General features: G+C 39.1%; 1 protein-coding gene across 1 annotated transcript in view; it reads left to right on the forward strand.

The window, feature by feature from the left end:
- LOC308252453 (ABC-type organic anion transporter ABCA8-like) overlaps positions 1-16213 on the forward strand; it is a 48049-nt gene that overhangs the window by 24436 nt on the left and 7400 nt on the right. Inside the window, exons 20-31 of the mRNA XM_080677097.1 lie at positions 1419-1585; positions 4442-4575; positions 5116-5253; positions 5893-5997; positions 7293-7466; positions 7670-7783; positions 9933-10052; positions 10839-10889; positions 12144-12235; positions 13117-13237; positions 13868-13985; positions 14666-14757. Of these exons, the coding sequence (XP_080533223.1) occupies positions 1419-1585; positions 4442-4575; positions 5116-5253; positions 5893-5997; positions 7293-7466; positions 7670-7783; positions 9933-10052; positions 10839-10889; positions 12144-12235; positions 13117-13237; positions 13868-13985; positions 14666-14757 (1426 nt within the window). The remainder of the gene's footprint in view (positions 1-1418; positions 1586-4441; positions 4576-5115; positions 5254-5892; positions 5998-7292; positions 7467-7669; positions 7784-9932; positions 10053-10838; positions 10890-12143; positions 12236-13116; positions 13238-13867; positions 13986-14665; positions 14758-16213) is intronic.

Consider the following 16213-nt stretch of genomic DNA (forward strand, 5'->3'; position numbering starts at 1 on the left):
ATCAGAGCCAATTTTAGGGGAAAGTTCAATTAATGTAAGTTTTCATGTAATATTTGCTTTTATTTATTTATTTATTTATTTATTTATTTATTTAGGTGTGTGTTTTTGTTAATCCTCAACTGAGGATATTTTTCCATTGATTTTAGAGAGAGTGGGAGGGAGGAAGACAGACACAGAGAGAGAAACACTAATGTGAGAGAGACACATCAATTGGTTGCCGCCCACACTCACCCCAACCAGGGTTCAAGCTTGCAACAGAGGTACATGCCCTTGACCTGAATGGAACCTGGAGCCCTTCAGTCTGTGGGCTGATGCTCTATCAACTGAGCCAAACTGGCTAGGGCTATTTGCTCTCCTTTAAATTTTCTATGGCAGGTGACAGAAACATTGGGATGTAGATATTATTTCCCAGTGTCCGTATGCCAATGTCTCATTTTAGTTGTTATCTAGTCATGCTACTGACTCAGCCCTAGAAGTCCTGACTCTCCCATTATGTCCTACTGGCTCTAACCTAGAGGTTCTAACTTCCCTCCAGCCCTCTGAAGTGATGGTAGCTCACTCTCCATACATACTGCGTGCATTTTGGGCACCATCCCTGCTCCTAAGAATCATGTCACCTCTCAGTAGCACCCTGGTGTCCAAGGGATTTTGGCTATCAATCAGCGCCTTGTCTATGAATACGTTGATTAAGCATCAAAGAAATAGGTGGTGTGGCACATAACAGAATCTCAACAAGTACTTGCTAAATAAATAAGTAATGAGAATTCACTGAGAATATTTGACTAGGAGATGAGCATAATTTAACAAAATCTTTAAGCTTAATCTGGCAACAGCATATAACATGTCTCGAGAGATGCCAGTCCTTTAGCAAGAATTGCAACAAGATGTACCATAAAATTAGAAATTAGGAATGAAGAAAGGTTCCAAAATAAGATATCATGAAAATATAATAAAAATTTTCAACTTACTTGAAATGGAGAGCACAGGAAAATAAAGAGTAAAAAATAATTGAAAATTTGAGCCTGGAGATTCAAGAAACCATGCAGTCATCACAGGACTAAGTGAAGAGGATTGGCCATGAAGAAAATTGAGTATAAAGTGTTGGTGAATGAACCCCTCACTGGAATTCCAGGAAGAGGCAGAATCTGGACACAGAGTTAAAGGACACATGTCCCATGATAGTGTACAGAGTGGCTCATGGCCAGAGAGGAACAAGAGACATGAACAAAAGGATATATCTACAATTTATCATCTCTAAGTTAGAGAGAGGAAAAGGGCAAGGAACTCAGTAACTGAGTCAGAGGGCTATATGTTTAGTTTTCATAATTTCTTGATTTCATTCAATTAGAATCTGCCTAGACCATTTTAAAGGTTAGGACATGACTGTGCATTCACACTGGCAATTTTCTTCTGTGTAGGGTATTGATTCTAGGAATTGGAATTTTTCCTATTCTGTGGGAGTACATCATCTTGAAAACATACGATGGCACTTACAAATGGGAGCTTTCTCCCCATTTATACTTCCTTGCTCCTGGACAACCACCGCATGATCCTCTCACTCAGTTATTAATCATCAATAATACAGGTAATAATGTGGTGAATACTTTGTCTCCAATATATTCACTGTTCAGAGCATCACTTAGACAACATAAACATGAGATTAAAAATGAGCTTTTTACTTCTTCAGCAGGTGTTCAAAACAATTTATGAGGCTTGGAATGATGAATATACAAACCCAAAATAGAGCAGGAATTAAGAAAGCATTTGTCAAGGAAAAATAAATTATCTGATGACATTTTGTAAAATAAAATTTTATACCCAAAAATACATTTTAATAGCTTGAGATATAATTCAAATGCCATATTGATTCATTTAAAATGTGCAGTTTGATGGTTGTTAGTGTATTCACAGAATCATATAATCTTTAATATAATTCATTTTAGAATATTGTCATCTCAAAAAGAAATCCCATATCATTAGTAATCATTTTCAATCACTCTGCCCCTGGCTCTGATCAATCACAAATATATTTCCTATTTCTATGGATTTGCTACTCTAGACATTTAACATGAGTGGATTCATACACTCTATGTATGATCTTTTGTGACTGACTTTTTTCACTTAGCATGTTTTCAAGGTTCATCTATGTTGTAACATGTGTCAATACTTCATTTTATAAATTATTCAATAATGTTCTATTGAATTGATATACCACATTTTATTATTCATCAGAGGGCTGATACTTTGGTTGTTTTTTTCAATAATTGGCAATTAAGAATAATGCTTCTATAAACATCCATGTACTAGCTTTTATGTGAAGGTGGTTTTATTCATTTCTTTGCGATATAAACCTAGGAGTAGAATTGTTTTGTTACATAGTGACCATGTTTAATCTTCTGAGGGACTGTCACAGTATTTTTTAAAGTGACTGCATCAATTTACATTTGCACTAGCATTTTGTGAGGATTCCAATTTCTACACACAAAAAAACCTAATTATTAAAAAATAAAGTAAAATGCCCCCCAATTGTAGCGCTGAAGTGCTATCTAATGTTCCTAAGTAAAGAAGGATGTGATGTACCTTACAAAGAAAATATGTGTGTTAGGTTAGCTTTGTCAGGCATGCATTATAGAGCTATTGGCTGTGAGATCAAGGTTAATGAATCAACAATAAATATACAGAAACATACCTAAAATAAAACAATGCAGTGATTGGTTATAGACCAGAGGCTTAGAGAGACCTAAACCTATGTTTCCCTATGAGCACTGATCCAGTATTCACTAATTTAGTATTTATGATAACTTTCTAGTGACTTCATAGAAATCTATAATAATAAAAGTGTAAAATGCTAATTAGACCAGACAACTGAATGACCTTTCAGACGTCATTCCAGATGCCCTTCCGGATGAAGCCATGGTGGCGGGGGCAGAGGCAGAGGCATTTAGAGGTGATTAGGCAGGCAGGCGAGCAGTTAGGGGCAATCAGGCAGGAAGGGAAGTGGTTAGGGGTGATCATGCAGGCAGGCAGGAGAGCGGTTAGGAGCCAGTGGTCCCAGATTGCGAGACGGATGTCCAACTGCTAGTTAGGGCCCAACCCGCAGGAATCCCTGTGGGATTGGGCCTAAACTGGCAGTCAGACATCCCCCAAGAGGTCCCAGATTGCAAGAGGGTGCAGGCCAGGCTGAGGGACCCCCATCTCCCGTGCATAAATTTCATGCACCGGGCCTGTAGTTAAGTACATAACTACTGTGAATAATAAGAATCAACTGTAAATGTTTTGCAAATATTATATTTCACCCTGTAGATTATCTTTTCAATTTGTTATTGGTATCCTTTGAGGTATAACGTTTTGGTTTTCATTAAGTCCAACTTTTTTTCCCCCTTGTCTGTGCTTTTGATGACATATTTAAGTAGGCTTTGCCTAATGCAAGATCACAAAAATTTACTCCTATATTTTCTTCTAAGGCTTTTATACTTTTCGTTCTTACATTTGGGTCTGTGATGCATTTTGAGTTCATTTTTGTGTGTGGTGTGAGGAAGGGATGCAACTTCAATAGATATCCAGTTATCGTCCTGGGAGGGTCAGGCCACCAAACTTTCCCATTCCCTTCAGCTTCATCTTGCAGAAGCTTGAGACCAACAGAAATGGGGGGCTAAGAGATCTGGAGTTCTCTTCTTACCCATAAGGTAGAAGTTCTAATTTATGGACAAGTGGTTCTCAGTCATCCTCATCACAGTTCCTCCCTGGAAGACCCTATAGACTGGGCTTGAGGAGGTAGAATCCTTGAATCCTTCTCTAACCCATTCAGAGGGGAGCTTTTGTTATGCTAATCAAGAGAGAGTTGTGAAGGTATAGGTCTTTGTCACAGTTTCTTAGTGCTCTTACACAGATTTAGTACATTTTTCTTAAATAAATTTCTTTTTTCATCTTCTGTATGTCTTTAAGATAATAAAAAAATTTCAACTTGGGGTTTTTTAGTAATTTTTACAAATTATGGTTGTTTTTCTGGGGAGAAAGTCCATGGAGCTCTTTATATAGCCATTCAACAAGTTGTCTTCCTGTATCAAGAAACATTTCGAAAATCAATTAATAATCTAGTGGTAGTGAAGTGAGATTTAGCCAATTTGGTGATTAATTAGTAGAGATTATCTATGTCATTAAAATCATATTGGTATAGCTACTCATTGAAATCTTCTTGGAAAAAATGTCTTCCATATGCACCATATGACAGTGATCATAAGTTAATTAATATAAAGAAAAATCCATAGAAGTGAGTAGATTTTTAAATTCACAGTAGCAGGCATGTTATTATGTGGAAAAATAACTTCACAGTCCATATTACAGTAAATATTACATAAAGCCATTAATTTTCATTTCACTGCACAGGTTGATGTTGATTTTCTTAGTTTTGAGATACCTAATACATTAAACTATAATTTAGGGGCAAGCATTGATGACTTTATACATTCCGTGGAACGTCAGAACATAGCTTTGGAAGTGGATGCATCTGGAAATAGAAGTGGCCTTGATGATCCATCTTATAATGGAGCCATCATAGTGTCTGGTCACAACAAGGTATGCTGGTCTCCATTCAAGAAATTATCCTAAAGGTGTGCAAAGCTAATAAACTATCAATATACTCCTTCAGTTTAGGAAACAAAATGAAAAACAAATACAGGGGTACTGCTTTCATTACTCAGTTAATTGTAGTCATTAGTATGATAAATACTTCATATATCAGTCACTATCTACCAACAGACTGTGTACATTAGCAAAATAAATACTATATAATACCCACTGTCAAGAACATACTTAAGTCCAAAAAATTCGTATTTCCTCTCAAGGATTTTCTAATTCATATATGCTGAAACTTCTGTTTTATTCTTAAGCAATAATAATATTTGATTCTAGCCATAAGCCAGACACCTGGTGTCCTGAAAGCCAGATACCGCCTATATACATGTTTTGCTTTATTTATCACAATGTTTGTTTTTGTTTAGATTATTTAACACTATTTTTATAACATGATTTTTTAATAAAAGCATTGAATTTTTACTTCCTTAGGAAAAAAATGAAGATCTCTGAGAATTTATAACCTTGCTTTTTCTATTTTAGAATTACAGTTTTTCATTAGCGTGCAATACCAAGAGACTGAATTGCTTCCCAGTTCTTATGGATATTATTAGTAATGGGCTGCTTAGAATGGTTAAACCATCAGCACGTATCCAAACTGGGAGAAGTACGTCTTTGCTGGTAAGTATGTACTCTATGACTCTCCTCCATCAGGCATCTCCCGGGTCCTTGGATTTTATTTATTTATTTTTTTTTTCATTTTATATTTTTTATTTTTTTTTCAAATTTTTATTAAGGTATTATATGTGTACATATCTTATCATTGCCCCCCACCCCCACCCCACTCCCATATATGCCCTCACCCCCCAATGTTCTGCATCCGTTGGTTACTCTTATATACATGCATATAAGTCCTTCAGTTGATCTCTTATTTCCCCCACCTCTCCCTAACCTTATTCTTATTGAGTACACATCTGCAGGGTAAATTAGCATTTGGATTCATGCAAGTTCTGTGGCTTTGGGAAATCAATGTAATTTTTCAGAGCTTCAATTTTTTTTAACGTACATAGAACTAACAAACTATATTTTCAAAGAGAACGTGAAGAAATGAAAGTGAAATCATACTGTCCTGTGACTAGCACTTTCCTTATCCATACATGTGGGTATTGAGCCAGAAATCAAGCTTCAAGCTTGGATGGATAGTAGAGTTTGGTAACAAAAGGGATGTAAGGCAGGGTTATACCTAGGCTGTTTAATATTTTTTAAAATGAATTGCAAATTTGTTAATGCAACTCTTTATATTCTTTGCCTTTTCAAAAGGAATTGGATCATCCATTTGGATTCGTGATGCCTTCCATGTTCTGGCTGTTTTTGTCATCCAGCTGTTCTCCTTATATTGCCATGAGCAGCATTGATGATTATAAGGTAACGTTGAGTAACTGAAACTTCCATTACTTTGTATGATCGTATGTTGAAAGTATTATAATTACAGGATTTTTCAAGAGGTGATTTATACACGTTTACTTGAGGAGCCAATTCAGGCGAAAATCCTAAGTTGTAAAAATAAAAGGAAGTATTATGAGTGGAAATATAAATGCATAGATAAATAAATAGAGTCTACAGAATGCTTCAAAAATTTATATGAATATGCAAGTAACTGAAAATAAAATAATTTTGAATAAGAAAAACAAAATTGGAAGATTTATGCTTCTGACTTCAAGGCTTACTAGAGTTATCTATATATATATATAAAAGCCTAAGCGATCATTGCAACCGAATGGACAACTGAACAGGCTGCGTGGGGCGACCAGGCCGGCAGGGCGGTTCGTGAGGAGCAACCAAACGAATGAGCAGCAGACTGTGTGGGGCAAACAGGCCCACAGGGAGAGCAGTTGGGGGCAACCAGGCCAGCAGGTGGGGGGGCCAGTGAGGGGCGACCAGGCCAGAGGAGGGGGCCAGTAAGGGGCAACGAGGCTGGTGGTGGGGGAAGTTGGGGGTGACCAGGCTGGCAGGGGGGGGCAGTAATGGGCAACCAGGCTGGTTGGGGGGGCAGTTAGGAGCGAACAGGCCAGCTGGGGAGGGCAGTTGGGGGCGTCTAGGCCAGCGGGGATGCACTTGGAGATGACCAGGCCAGTGGGGGGGGGAGGGAGTTAGGGACGATCAGGCAGGCAGGCAGGTGAGCACTTAGGAGCCAATGGTCCCGGATTGTAAGTGGGATGTCCGACTGCCGGTTTAGGCCTGAAGGGTCCGGGATTGGATAGGATGCAGGCTGGGCTGAGGGGACTCCCCCCTCACCCGTGCATGAATTTCATGCACCAGGCCACTAGTAAGCAAATAAAAAGCTGTAGGCTGGGAGAGAAATATTCACAATGCACATATATAACAAAAGATTTGTGTCAACAATATAAAGAGTTCTTACACCCCAGTAATAGAAGCTATTCTAATTTCAAAGAGGGGCAAAATATTAAAACAGATACCTTACCAAAGAAGATATGTAGATGGAAAATGCTTCCATAAAAAATATGGCTAATATCATATATAACCCAGAAAATAAACCCAATGAGATTCCTTTACACACCAAATAAAATGAATACATGTTAAAATGACTGACAATACAGAGTGTGTGAGGGTGTGGAGAAACTGGGGTTCTCATGCATAATCCACATTTTCTGAAACCTCTCATTGAAGTAACCTCTGTGTTTTTGCTGTCTCCTGCTCAGAACAAAGTGTGGTCCCAGCTTCGAATTTCCGGGCTCTTCCCTTCCGCTTACTGGCTTGGGCAGGCGTTGGTGGACGTCCCACTCTACTGGCTGATGTTCCTTCTAATATATTTCCTGGAGATCATGTTAAGCTTCAGAGGATTTATATTTAAACTTTTAAATAAGTCTATAGAAGTAAGTTACAATATTCATCAAACAAATATCATTGTATGACATAGGTAGAAACTTTGAAGATGTGAACTGTTTTCACTGATATTCACATGGTCATAAATTATTAATAACTATTAGACCTGGTGCTGTGCTGATGTTTTGAATCTTAAATGTTTTCCTAGATTGCATTTTTCTTTAACTGAAACATAACATCCTGTTTATTTCAGATCCCGTGTGCTATTGGTTCTACCACATCCCTTATTTTCCTTACATATGTAATTTCATTCATTTTTCGCAAGGGGAAAAAAAATAGTGGCATTTGGTCTTTTGGCTTCTTTGTTGTAAGTATGTTTCTTTTGAACATGTATTTTATACATGTAATATATGATTCTGAGATAGTACTTTAAATTTTCCCTTGGAAAAATACATTAATATGAGAGTCTAACATATTTAAAGTTTCCCTGCCTTAGATATGGATCCTCTTCAAAATCTGCCTCTTTTCCTCTCCCTATTTCTACCCTGTCTTTATTTAGAAGTGGCCACATTTATTCTCACCATAAAATATTTAACAGAAGGAAACCTGGAATCCATCTGCATTTTCTTTTTACTGAAAAAGGAATAACCCCAAAGATCTCCATGACGCTATGCAAATACTGTAACCAGCTTAGTTAAAAGTAGAAGCAACTTCTCCAACTCTCTACTAAGAATTAATTCCATAAAGCGACACTTAATTTATCTAAATTAGGAGGAAAAATATATGTAACCTATAAGCATTGTTTCTAATTTCCTGTCATCGACAGTTTTAAGACTGAAAGAGTGCTCAAAGGGTAAACAGCCAATTCCTAAAACAGTGATAAGGCAAAGGTTACCGAGATACCATCCATCTTTAAAAGTCTAACACAACCGCCCTATCTTGTTTGGCTCAGTGCACAGAGCGTTGGCCTGCAGACTGAAGGGTCCTGGGTTTGATTCTGGTCAAGAGCACATGCCCAGGTTGTGGGCTTCATCCTCAGAAGGGGACATGTAAGAGGCAGCCAATCAATGATTCTCTTTCATCATTGATGTTTCTATCTCTCTCTCCCTGTCCCTTTCTCTCTGAAATCTTTAAAAATACATCTAAAGAATAAATAAATAAAATCTAACACAACTGAGTAATAAAAAGGTCTATGAAAACCAGAAAAGGGAGAGAGTCATTCATAAAAATGAGAACAGATTTCCTTCAGGAAGTGAAACCTGAGGAAGAGTAAGATTTCACATTTGGAGAAGAATGATGATGCAAATCGAAAAGAGTGGAGGGACAGAGACCCAAAGGGGAGAGTGTCCAGACTAGGAAAAAGTCCTAACTACTGGTAATAATCTGACATGAATATGGGGAGAAACAGGCTGCAGCTGAGCCTGGTCCTAGTCATTGTGAACACAATGGTAGGAACCATGACTGGCCTTAAATGATGGGCTCAAGAATTTATTCTACAGCCCTAGCCTGGTAGCTCTGTTGGTTAGAGCATCATCCAATATGCCCAGGTTGTGGGTTTGATACCCAGTCAGGGCACATACAAGAATCAACCAATGAATGGGTGGAACAAATTGATGTTTCTCTCTTGCACTGACTCTCATGAGACAACATGGAAGCTAATAATTCAAAAAAGAAATATGACTACAGACACACTTTTAGGAAGAATATTCTGGAAGCCATAGAAGTGATGGTTTGTAACAGAGAGAAATTAGAAGTATGGAAAGTCTTAGGAAGGCATTACAGTAGTTGGGAAGATAATGTCTGAGGGGGTCACACATACTTATAACTTTCTCTTCTCCCTGAATGGTATATTTTAGTACTAGTACTAAGTCACTCCAGGTTTTTAAATGCTTATATTTCTCCATTGGTATAGTTAACAAGTATCCTTTTATTGTTGCTTTATTCCTATTAGATATCTTTTTTAAAATATATTTTTTATTGATTTCAGAGAGGAGAGAGAGATATAGAAATATCAATGATGAGACAGAACCATTGATTGATTGCTTCCAGCACACCCCACACTGGGGATCAAGCCAGCAACCTGGGCACCTGCCTGGATTGGGAACTAAACCATGACCTCCTGGTTCATAGGTCAGATGCTCATCTACTGAGCCACACCGGCGGGGCATTCCTATTAGAATTCAATTTTAATTTTTACCTATGATTATTGCTTATGTCACATTCTGAATTTTACCTCCCAAAATAACATACACTACCTTTTTGCCTTTTCTATATTTAAAATGCTCTCCATATTAGATCCTAGATTTACCAGGATGTCTCATTCGTGATCCTCCGGGACAAATGAATGTGGTTAAGTCATCAACAGAAAATGTCCATGGAGATCTGCTATTTTCAGCTTGTTTTTCGGGGTTGGAGTGGAAGTTAGGAATATCTCCAAGATAAGCCATCTTAATTTGGAGCATCTATTGATGATCAGAATGGTTAAAATGCTTTGTGTTTGTTTGGTTTTTTTTTAGATCACTCTTTTCTGTATGGCCATATTCCTGGTGGGATTGCCTGGATATAATTTACTGTTTTTCATCAACTTTTTCGTACCACAAACCACATTAGTTGGCTGTATGCTCTTACCTTTTCATGTAAGTAATGCCACCATCTGCTCCAGTGTCCTGGAACTCACAACCAATGGTGAAAGCTTTGCTTGGGGCTGGGACTCTGCAAAATGTTCAGTATGTGTGACATTTGAAGATTTCTACTTCATGCTTCCAGTTGAATCTCTTTCCAGATAGGACAATATGCTCCAGCTGAACTGTAAAGGAATAGTTGACCCTAGTTGAAGGGTGGGGAGGAAGAATAATGGGTGGGAGAAATAAAGCAGGCTTTTTACTCAATCTGGGCATGCTCAGCTCTAGAAGGAGGCAAATGAAATGTCTCTAATCTTAGGGATTTCAGGATTCTAGAGAAGCTCTCAATCCCTTTTTTCTAGCTGACTGATGCCTATACTTCTACCTATGGAAGGAAGGTACAGTATGTGAGCTAAGAGGTATCCAAAGGGAAGATAAAGGAAAGAAAGGGAACTTACAAAAGGGGCAGTGAGCACTAGAAGGTGTATGAAGGACTGTGTGATAAAGGTTAAATGTTGAGTCTCTCTCAATGTTTGGGGAGGCTAGCACAACAGACGCCAAGATTTTCTCACCAGGTGATGAATAACTGCTAAATCCTATTGCTTCAAATAAAAGCACAATGGCTCATAAACCTTGGGAGGAAGGAAGATAGCTCCTCGCTACACATTGTGGAATGAACACTTAGCCAATACTCATCGGGGGCATGCCAGTAGGGCTGTTCAATGGGCCAATTCACATTTTTATGGCAAAAATTCACAAAACGAAAATTTTCGTGTTTAACCATTGTCTTTCTTTTTGCAGCTTTCGATATTTTCTTCATTTTATGGAGAGATGTTTCTGTTACTCCTAATTGTAAGAACACATTTTTCTTTATAGTAGTTTATCACATATTTTACTAACTAAACTATTTTAATTCAAATGAACACATTGGAACTTTTTATTAATGTGGATATATAGATATTTGTAGCCCATAGAGATAAAATATTTGTAAAAATAGAACATTTTTTAAAATATATCTTTATTGATTTCAGAGAGGAAAAGAGAGGGAAAGACGGATAGAAACATCAATGATGAGAGAGAATCATTGATTGGCTGCCTCCTGCATGTCCCCTACTGGGGATCAAGCCTGCAACCCAGGCATGTGCTCTTGACTGGAATCGAACCTGGGACCCTTCAGTCCGCAGGCTGACTCTCTATCTACTGAGCCAAACCTGTTAGGGCAGAATATCTTTTATAAAAATCAACTAACCAGATAATAAGTTTCCCAATTTTTAAGGACACTGTATAACTATTAGAGGATCTCATTTAAAACTAAAGACCTGGTGCATGAAAATTCAAGCACTGGAGGGGGGTCCCTCAGCCTGGCCTGCCCCCTCTCATAGCCTGGGAGCCTTCAGGGGCGGGAGGTGACCTGGTGATCAGGGGAAGGTGACGTTCCATCACACCTCTGCTGCTGCCACTGTCAGCAGCACAAGCTTCAGCCAGCCCTGGTTACTGGAGCCTCAGGAGACCCTGGGCAGCTGTCCAGTGCCATCCAAGGCTTGCCTGCACCTTGGGCTTACCCTGGGTGGCTGGCGGACTGAGGGGACTGGGGGACTCCGGAGGCAGGTGGGCAGAGCACCTGGCCCATCTGAGGATGGGCCCTGCCTTGCCGCGCACCTGCCACACCAGCAAAGCTGAGAGGACTGGGCGTTGCCATCCTGTGGCTGTGGATGCCACCATCTTTGAGGGTGTGGCAGTCAATTAGCATATTCCCTCCTTATTGGCTGTGGGCACTGCCATATTTGAGGGCGGGACATTCAATTAGCATATGCCCTACTTATTGGCTGTGGACATCGCCATCTTTGGGACAGTGTGAGGGTCAATTAGCATATTCCCTCTTTATTAGATAGGATAATGGTATCACACAATTATATTTGTTTCCTATGTTTCTGTAAACAGACTGAGAGTGAATTTGCTAGTTTCACAGTTTGAAAAATAGATTATTGGAAATTGGTAATGATTTTGCCAAATGCATCTTTGTAGAAGTCCAATTATTCCTAACTCACTTTTAATGTGAAATGATTTTCTTTTAGTGTTTCTAATTATGCACTTCTTTATTCCCAGCCTTTCCTTCAACTTATCATCTTGATTTTTATTCTTCGATGTCTGGAATGGAAGTTTGGAAAGATATCAATGAGAAAGGATCCCTTCTTTCGGTTTGGAGAAATGAAATTTGATTCTTTCATTTCAGTGATCACAGTTTTAAAATATATGCATACATAAATTAATCCATTAACAAAGAAGTGCTTAGAACTAGAAGAGGCTGGAGTAGGAACCATGTGTCAATACAAATAATAAAGATATAGGTACCTAAATCAAAGATTATAAATAGTGGAGCAAACAAACCTGAAACACTGAATATTAAAGGAGTCTGTCTGACACTGTGCAGTAGAACACTAGGGAAAGTTACATCCAGCTCATTCAGTTTAAATAGCACTTAATCTGAATAGATTGACAGTGACTACGGAACGCTGTGGGTCCAGAATGGAAGAACAGAATGCTCACTAGGTCAAAGACAGCAATGACTGTGCTCTTTTCCTGTGGTAGTGAGAAGTCCAACTGGTGGACCATAGACTGGTTCAGTTATTCATGGCACTGAAAAGCTGAGACTGCTCCCATCATTCAATGATGCAACCATAAGCATCTGACTCCCCATCAGTTTCATTGATAACTCTTACAGATAGTTGCATGGGAGACTTCCAAGACACAAGAAGACTTTTAAAAAGTCTTCTAAAATCAGTATGAGAGATTTAGGTTGAAGAAAGAGAGAATAGAAGGAAGAGAGTATGAGGGACAGAGTTAGAATGGAGGAAAATTAGTGAATCTCACACATATTCCAGAGAAATGGCTAACCTTAATAGGAGATCAACCATCCTATTTGCATTTGGAGGGGGGTGGAGATTTCACTGTATTGAAGGGAGATTATGATGGATTATTAATCACCCAGTCTATTCAATATCAGATTTAAAGAATGCAGTGTTTTTAATACGAGGATAAAAACCCAAAATCAATTATTAATGGATGGTTTTGACTACAGAATTTCTCCAAGAAGCAGCAAGGTACAGCAAAATCCAGAGGAGCCCGAGAGGGAGGATGAAGATGTCCAGATGGAAAGAGTGAGAACAGCAAATGCCTTGAATTCCACAAATTTTGACGAGGTAAAAACATACAAAGTAGTTATTTCATCAAATAACACAAATGAATAAAAACAGGAAGCGTCTAATTCTCAAATGATTTTACATTTCTCTAATTCATACAAATGAGGATCATAACTTTATTTTAGCAGGTAGTCATCATTTTTACATCTAAATGAGCAGATTAAAAAGTCATTTTACCTCACGTTGTCTTTCGTAGAAAATAAATTTTAAAAGTGGAGTGAAATTGAAATTTCTGAAGCCAAGCAAGAGTTTGTGAATTTTAGAAACTGAGCAAACTGACCCCAATCACTGCTTCTTGGAGAAAGTACACTGTACAAAATGCAGGGCCAAGTCCAGTCCACACTGTGTTGTTTGTCCTTTGTGGGGGATTTGGTGCTTCTCCAAATCCCTGCTTCTGTCCAGAGAGATGGGCTGGCTGCATTAAATAACGTGTTCCTGTGTGAATGCCCTTGTAGGAGAGGGAAACATAAGTGCTAAGATAGGAGAATGGCCCGTAAACGTGTCATCTAGTAGAAAGTCTTCTTGGAGGCATGGCTTGTGCAGTCAGGGGCCAGCCCAGTCAGAGGATACGGCTTATTCAAGGTCAATGGAGAGTCTGAAGGTCTGACATGATATACCTGTCATTTACAGAAACCAGCCATTATTGCCAGCTGTCTACGCAAGGAGTACACAGTGAAGAGAAAACACTGCTTTTCCAAGAAGAAGAAGAAAATCGCCACAAGAAATGTCTCTTTCTGTGTCAGAAAAGGTTGGACACGGAGGCTCTCCCACTGCTGGCTCGGAGCCCTCCTTCGAGCTTCGTGGTTCTTGATGAGAATCATTCTGTGACCACCTCTTGGTTCGCACACAGACCCATCATTGGGGAGACCTTGACAGCTCCTTTTACATGGCTTATTCCTAGAGAAATTTACTAAGTCATGCCCATGGATAGGGGCTTACATCCACATGGAAACCATAAGCACTCTGTTGAAATAAACCATTGAAACCCCAAAAATGTGCATTTCTCTGTAATGAACATGATTAATTTCCTAACGTTCATTATTTTTCACAAGAACATGAAAGGGATGTGCCAGCATGGTCTGAACGCTTGACCAGCAGATGGTACATGGCTTCATTTTGGGACATTATTGCACAATTCTTAGGATCACAGGACATGTGTGGTCTGATACACCTAGCTTCCAAGAGTGACTTTGTCACTTTCTATCAGTATGACTTTGGGCAGCTAACCTCATCCCCAAGAGCTATTGTTCCCACATATGTAAGAAAGGCTTATGATAACCTCTCGGGGGGGAGGAGGGCTATGACAATTACATGAGACACTACCTACAAATCACATACACTTGTCACACAGTGAGACTTCAGACTATGTTTTATTCTTAATTTTATTATTAAAATCAATTTGTATTAAATGTGACCCTTTTTTTCCAGGTGAGGTTTTAGGATTGCTAGGACACAACGGAGCTGGTAAAAGTACATCCATTAAAGTGATAACTGGAGACACCAAACCAACTGCTGGACAGGTAGGTGAACCAAGTGGAAAATACGTTACCTAGTGGTGCTCAAAATAAATTTATAAGATGTCAAAATATTATACACAGCCAAATCTCACTCATTCATTAGATGAATGGAGTGATTAATGTGACTGAATACACATTACAAATTATCACATTAATACACAACCAAACTAATCACTGAAAGGGAATAATTATTCATGCCTGTAAAGGCAATTAGCGGGAATGTCCAATCTCAGAATGCATACAAATTCTATTTATACTACCATAAAACACTTGGATTTGCACTTTCAATGAGCACTGTCCTCCTTATATGAATTAAAATGTGTTTTTTTAAATAACTTTATTTAGTCCTTTAAAAGTGCTTACTTACTGTAACACATATTTTGGTAGAAATATACTATCTTGAGAGAGTGTTTTCAAGAAATGAATTATCCATGCGATTCAACTGCATAGAAGGCCAGGCAAACAGAAAAAGAGCTGAATTTATCAAAGAAACAACATGAGTTACAGAGAAAACTAAAATTCTCTGGCAGGACATAGGTAACCTTCAGAACTCCTTTCAAAAGTATGTTGGCGGTGAGGGGAGTGGAGAACAGAATCCTAAGGCAGAGGTCTGTGCACCTCCACCATGAGAAAGGGGCTGGTGGTCACGCCCACCAAGGGAAAGACCACCAAATACGTGATAGGCAGGTGTCCCAGGAAAGAGGAAGAAGAAACATATTCACAGTCACTCTGATGCTGAGGTGAGAGCACGTGTCGGTGAAGGGTGCCTCTGGGTGATGTTGGTGACTCAGCCAAGCCTAAAGGGAGTGCTCAGTTCAGTTGAGAGCACCACCTTGAAATAAAATCAATATTTTATTTCTCCTTAAGCATGGGCAAAAGAAGAGGTAACCATTCATTGAGATCTTGGAATGAAATATTTCTAAAGGTTACATGAGATCTGAATCATAGAGCCAACAACCATTTGGGTGACATGAAATCAGCTTGAATCACATCAGCCAGTGTGATCTTTATAACATGTCATTGTCCTGTTCAAACACTTTCAGTGACCACCCACTGCACGGTGCCAGGAAGGAAACCTCTCCTTGCTGGTCAGGAGCTGATTCCCACGTCCCTCCTGTCACATCTCTCTCTTCTCCCCTGGACCACTCGGCTCCAGGTCCCTACTTTTGTCTGGAGTCTGAGAGCACATTGAGCATCATCCCTCCACAGGGCTTTGCTCTACCCCAAACTACTGGCCTTTTCCAGGGCAGGCGCCCTGTCACCCTTCTGCTGCAATGGTCCCTCAGCAGGCAGGCTTTCTCAGATCACCCACCTAAGGTCACTTGCCCTGAACATCTGTGTGTTGCCATGTATTTACACTCTGACAACCTTCCTCCAACCAAAATGGTTGCAGGTGATTCAAGTCAATGAGATCAGAGGCTTTTTCTAGGTTTTCTAGGTTTGTAAGAAGAAAGGTGTC

This window comes from Plecotus auritus (assembly GCF_963455305.1).
Source record: "Plecotus auritus genome assembly, chromosome: 7".
In the NCBI taxonomy this organism is placed as follows: domain Eukaryota; kingdom Metazoa; phylum Chordata; class Mammalia; order Chiroptera; family Vespertilionidae; genus Plecotus; species Plecotus auritus.